Source organism: Danio rerio, chromosome 5 (assembly GCF_052040795.2).
Source record: "Danio rerio strain M-AB ecotype USA chromosome 5, GRCz13ab, whole genome shotgun sequence".
NCBI lineage: Eukaryota > Metazoa > Chordata > Actinopteri > Cypriniformes > Danionidae > Danio > Danio rerio.
The window spans coordinates 27,156,708-27,162,801 of record NC_141025.1 but is presented as its reverse complement, the minus strand read 5'-3'; the positions used below and the strand labels follow the sequence as shown (position 1 = coordinate 27,162,801).

The window sequence follows — 6,094 nt, the reverse complement described above, 5'->3', positions numbered from 1 at the left end:
GAACCTTGAATAACTGCAAATAGGTCCACTCTGAGAAAAAAGAACCACCCTTTTAATAGACTGGCTAAGGGCCTGATACAAATATAGTTTATTAGGATACAGGCTTTTATTATGCATGTTATTTTGTATAATTGTACATCATTTGTTAATGAATTAGCCAACATTAACAACCTGTAATATGTTTTACAGTATTTACTGATCTTTAATGACTTTTGTTGTTAACTAATGTACATAACTAATGTAACAAATTAAACTGTACTGTGATTAATCACCATTTTTTAAACAAACAATGTTTCACCAACTCATCTTTCGGTAACATAAAAAACAGTGAATGGCTTTAAGGTCTTAATAAAAGAGCAGATGCATGTTAAATAAGATTATTTAATTGTTCTTACCTTTTGCTTTTGCATAAAAAACTGTGTTCAAATATAATAAAGTGCTTGATAATTTTCAAAAAGTGTGCTTTAAATAAAGAAACACTAAGATACGTTTAATATTGCAACATTAGCATAACATTTACCTTTGGTTAAAACATGGCCAGTGCAGACTGTAGTAAACACATCATTAACTGTGGCTATGTGTTTTCCTAAATCAATAATGTTTATTATGCACATTTAACACATGACTGGAAATGCTTAGCGTAGAGATTAACACATTTTATACAATATAGAAAAATCTAAAATAGAATCAAAATCTCACTTTTTCAGTCTCATCAGGGCCTTTTCCTCCTGCGTCTCATGTCCATGTTATCTGCAGCGTATGGCGCCTCCTTTTGGTCTTGCTTTGTAACTTTGTAATATTGCTCAAACTCATTTCCCAGCAGCCGCTCAAATCCAAACAGGATAAGCGCCTGCAAGTGTTTACAACATGTACTACAGTGTCCATAGTGATATCTGAGCGGTTCAAGCTAGCAGATCTCAGGCACTGCAGTGGGGGATTGTCCAGAGCGTCGAGGGGTTTGGCCGGATGATTCAGGACCAGTTTGAACACAGGGTCCAGTCGACAGGGAACAGCGATTAAAGAGAGCTTCTGTAGGAGTGATGCACCCCTAAGTAGAGCCCATAGAACATCCTTTAAAGACGTCCAACACAATGGCGGCTTCATCTGCCGCTCATCCAGGGAAAAACTTGAGGAAAATGGACACAGGACAGAAAAGAATAAACAGAATAGTCAGTATAATGGTAAAGGGTTTAGCAGAATGAAAACATTTGACTTACTGTAGTGTCAAAGAACGGAGGTGAGGAATGCATGGTAGATTAGAAAGACGTCCTTCGTCTTCAGCATCCTCATCCTCATCATCTTCATCCATATTACTGTTGGGTGGATCTAAATGAATGCTGAGAGAGGTGAGTCTGGGACAGGCACGAATGAGCTCCAGAAAAGCAGTGTGTCCGTCTGCTTTAATGCCTTCCAAGGAAAGGGAAAGCAAATTTGAACCTGCTGCTTGAAGCGCTGGAACCAAATCAGACAGAAAACCAGCAAACTGTAGAGAAAGGCTGTTCAACTGTCCAGAAAATCTTCCAAGTCCTCTGGCTAAAACGGCTCCATGTTCGAAGCTGTCAGCATTAACAATATTCTGGAGACAATCCAAAGACAAGACACGCAGCTCCGGGCAGACCTTCCCTACAGCCTCCAAAGTGTCTAAAGACAGTCCTTGAACATCCTTAAGACATGTTGTCACATTATCACTTACAATGTGACTCCTAACTTTTTCATCACACTCTTTTGAAGTCCCTGTCCATTCATTTACCCTAGATTCACTCTCGTCTAACGATAAACATTCATCTAGTTTTCCTTCCAAGGTAAACCTCTCTTCTCCGTTAGCACTCATTGAACTCCTGCCATCCAGTGTCTTCTTTGCCCACAAGTCTTTAAGACATTGCACTCCTTCTCGACTAGTGAACTCCTCAGTCCCCTCAAACTCCCTATTTAATATGAGAACACAAGCCTGTCCCAGTCCCTCCACTGCCAGCCTCTGAAGACCAGGCAAGCTAAGCAGAAGAAACGCGACTGCAGATACGGCATCTCCCTCGTTCTCTGCTAAACCGATATCCAGAGCAAGCAGACTGCTGATGGTGTTTGTGCTGTTGACATGGGCTTCTCGGTAGGCCAGAGGGAGCAGGCCTGCAGGGGTGAGGTGCAGACACCGTGACACATCCAGGTGTTTCAGTTTGGGGCACTGGAGGGAAAGCACGGACATCACTTTCTGATCACAGAGGGTTCCAGCCAGGGAGAGGGAACGGAGGCGATGTTGACTGCCCAGGAGCTCACACAGCACAGATGCAGAAATGTTCTGTGAACCACTAAGATCCAGAGACTGAAGATTCTGTGCACAAAAAGAAAAATCAGCATATTAAAATGATTTCTGAAAGATTGTGTAACAATGAGGAGAAGGCTGATGAAAATTTCACCACAGTTTCCACCACAGCATTTACTACATAGTAAAATATATTGAAATGGAAAACATTTATTTTAAACTGTAATTATATTTCACAATATTACTACTTTACTGATCAAATAAATGCAACTTCAGTAACATTAGAGACTGCATGTAATTATAATGCTATATTATGCTATGTTATTATCTTTTGGTTTACTGATATTTCCCAAATACGCTAACGATCAAATGTTTGGGGTCAGTAGGATTTTTAAATGTTTTAAAATAAGCTTCTCCTGATTACCAAAGCTGCATTTTGTTTTATCAAAAATACTATAAATCGTAAAATTGTGAAATGTTATTGCACTATAAAATAACTGTTCAAAAAAGTTTATAATTTAATTTAATAATTTATTAAAATGATTTAAAAGATGAAATTTTAACCTCTTTACTCCAGTCTTTAGAGACACATAATCCTTCACAAATCACTCTTATATTAATAATAATAATTATTATTATTATTAATAATAATTGTAATAGTAATAAAATCAATAATGACTGGAGTAATAATTTTATTTGAAACTACATACAACAAGAAAGCAGTTATTTAATTTTTTTATAAATAATTAAAAATTTTATTTTATTTTACATTTAATAAATGCTGCCTTGATGAACAGAATATATATTTTTTTTAAACAAGAAAAAAAACCTGACCCCACACTTTTAACCGGTAGTCTATCCATGTAAATGTTTTGTCATTTTCCTACTCGTATATGACCATCAGAATTGAACTAACAGTGATTTTCACATATTTACATATTATACTTTCACATATTCAATCAGCTAGAAATGGCTTATTCTGCACAGTATGTGTCACATTGTTTGCGTGCAACCAACTTAAAACATGTTGTGTGACAATAAATGCATTTTGATCACACATAACCAAAGCTTTATCAAAACTTAAATTGATATTATTTTGCTAAACAGCAAAAATAAATCCAAGGCACTTGGAAAATGTGAAAAAAATATATTAAAAAGCATTTATTGACATGGCTTTTCCTTGACACTGCACCTAAACGTTTAGGCAAACACTTTCTTTCATTAGGGTAACAGAGATCAGGTGCATCTGGAGTTTGTTTTAAACACTATTTACTAATTACTCATCAGAATATCTAAACAATACTAAAATAATACAGTGCTCAGCATAATGGAGTTCACACCATATTGAAAATGAAAATTTTACTCCATTTTTCAGTGATTATAGGCAATGTAGTTTGGTGCATTTAAACAATCATTTTGTTTTATAATATAATAATATATCTATTTAATAAATATATCTATTTATTAAATAGATATATTTACTAAAATCAAATTTCAGTCACCAAACATATTTAAAAAATTGAACGATAATACAATTAAATTCAAAAAGTTCAAAAAAAATATACAACCTACAGTATTTCAACTAAATTTTTCAATTTTTTTGCTTATCTTGATTTTTCTTCTATTAAATTAGTATTTAATATTTTTCTGTAACATTTAAATTTGGGTGTACACGTTTTTGAACCGTTATCGTAAATTATTTTTTCAGATGAGCTCCAGATTTGTACTTCACAAAATATAATATTGTATAGCTTCCTATTAAATATATGAATTTAAAAGAGAGATTTGTGAGGGGTGTACTTATATATGCCGAGCACTGTATATTGGACACAAGGTCAGCTCAAGAATCACTAATAATTCAGCATTGAGAGATAAAAAAATTGATAATGAAAACAAAATGAAAAAGTTAATGAGTGTTATACAATATTTTGCTGTTTATTCTGATGAATCCCTTGCCAAAAGAGCACTGATACATTAGTTAAGCTACCCCTGAGCACTTTCTGTTATTTTGCAAGCATTGCTGTTTATTACTGGAAAGTCCAATCTAATTGCCATACTTAGTGTTTCCTTTCTGATCCTAAACATTTTTATGTTTGCACAAACTATGTTGAGGAGGTGTGTGTGTTTAACCTGGCAGCGTATCTGGATAAGAGAGCAGAGGCTGGCATTGACAAGGCTGCAGGCTGATGCGAGGGACAGACTGCTTAGCTGTGGGAGGAGAAGAAGGTGCAGGGCTGCTCGTGTCAACAAATTCCTTGAGGACAGGATACACAAGAGCTCCTCTAACAGTTCACCAGCTGAAAGAGAACAATGCAGATAAGATGAACACTTCAGTAGACATAATTAAACAAGCACAAGTCTTTGCAATCCTCACGTAATAAGCTGAAGGGACCCATGATGTATCTGAAGAAATACTGGTCCATGTATTTCTGGGCATAATCTTTCGCCCACAGCTCCTTCATGTTCTCGGCCAGGCTTTGAAGACAAAGGCCAATCAGAGTGGAAGGTTTCTCCTCATCCTCAGTCCAGTGTTTTTTCTTCCGCTGAGATTTCCTCTCTGGGGTGGGCTCAAGTTGCCGGAACAAGGGCATATTTCACTCTGATAATAACTGACAAGAGATAAGGACAATTATCATGACATGGAGCACCGTGGGCTTATGGAGCCACACCTCACCTGGAAAGATCAGTTTTCAATGTGAAGTTCTTATATTTAAAAAAATAGCAACTAGGTATTGTATAAAACTACTTGGAAAGCATAATTAACCGAACTGCTCACTGACTAGAAAGTTAAAACAGCATAAATACAGCATGTCACGTCAGAAAAGTAAATAAACGTATGTCTTACAAACAGCCTGAAGTTGCACTTTGTGCCTCTTTCAGTCTAATGTCATTCAAACACTCTGATAAACCGTACATAAATATATTATTAAGCACGCAGTAACAACATTCACAGTGAAGTTACACTTACTAATGAACTACTGTATGAACAGCACAACAGACCTTTGCTCTAAACGCCCCAACGCGTTTCCTCGCCCAGCAATAAAGTGTGTTTTCACGGGTTTATAAAATTCTACAATTGTGTATGACTAAATAGTTTACGGAGATGTCTGCAAAGTGTAAATACAGTATTTTATAGTTCTTCTTTCCTCGTTATGTGAAGTAATGGGAGTGTCAAATGCAGTAGAAATGTGAAGCAGCGCTTCAGTGTAGCATGAGCCCCACCTAGTGCTTTGGAGATTACCTGTGTCCAGTCGTTAACCTGGAGTAGAAGATATGATTGGATTTGGCACTGTATTTATTTTGCATTTCAAGTTCACCGTCGGGTTGATAAATTGTTATTACACCGTTTTATTTTAAATAGCGTATGTTTAGATGTTATATTTATGTACAGTAAATAGGGTACTTTATTTGTTCAAAATAGGCTATAATCATTTTTAAATGCCAGGTGCAGCATGCAAATAAGATCATTTTACTGCATTAAAGATACAATAGACTAACAAAAAAGGGGTTTAAAAATAAACTGTTAGTGAAAAACTGTGTTGAAAAAGGCTTTTGCATTGCAAAGAACCTGAAGAAATTTTTCTTTTCTACTATAAGGTGTCTTTTCTGCAGTTGAAAGGTTTAGTGGATGTTAAAGGTGTTTTGCTTAATTTTTTGGAGGTAGGGGGGTTTTGTAAATTCAAAATAAGATTTTCAGTTAAATAATAATTAATACAAATTGTACTGTTTTAATTTGGAACTGATTACTTCTTAATTTTCATTTCAAAATACACAAATGCTTTAATTAAATGTAATGGTCCTACAAAATGAATGATTTATTCAGTTCAAAAATAAGTT

At 35.4% G+C, this 6,094-nt stretch overlaps 1 protein-coding gene across 3 annotated transcripts; it reads right to left on the bottom strand.

Moving 5' to 3' along the window:
• Window positions 1-367: 367 nt before the first annotated feature.
• si:ch211-214j8.12 lies at window positions 368-5,427 on the bottom strand. Of its 3 annotated transcripts, XM_087250824.1 has the most exons (6): window positions 5,258-5,427; window positions 5,103-5,157; window positions 4,632-4,866; window positions 4,388-4,554; window positions 1,218-2,326; window positions 368-1,126 (listed from the first exon to the last, which is right to left on the bottom strand). In XM_087250824.1, exons 3-6 carry the CDS (start codon window positions 4,846-4,848, stop codon window positions 736-738), a joined length of 1,884 nt encoding a protein of 627 aa, XP_087106950.1. In that variant the 5' UTR covers window positions 4,849-4,866; window positions 5,103-5,157; window positions 5,258-5,427; the 3' UTR covers window positions 368-735. The 3 variants fall into 3 exon arrangements, with proteins under 3 accessions (XP_087106950.1, XP_087106951.1, NP_001091661.1); XM_087250825.1 differs by lacking the exon at window positions 5,103-5,157; NM_001098191.1 differs by lacking the exon at window positions 5,103-5,157 and having other exon boundaries at window positions 470-1,126; window positions 5,226-5,411.
• Between the last annotated feature and the right edge of the window lie 667 nt (window positions 5,428-6,094).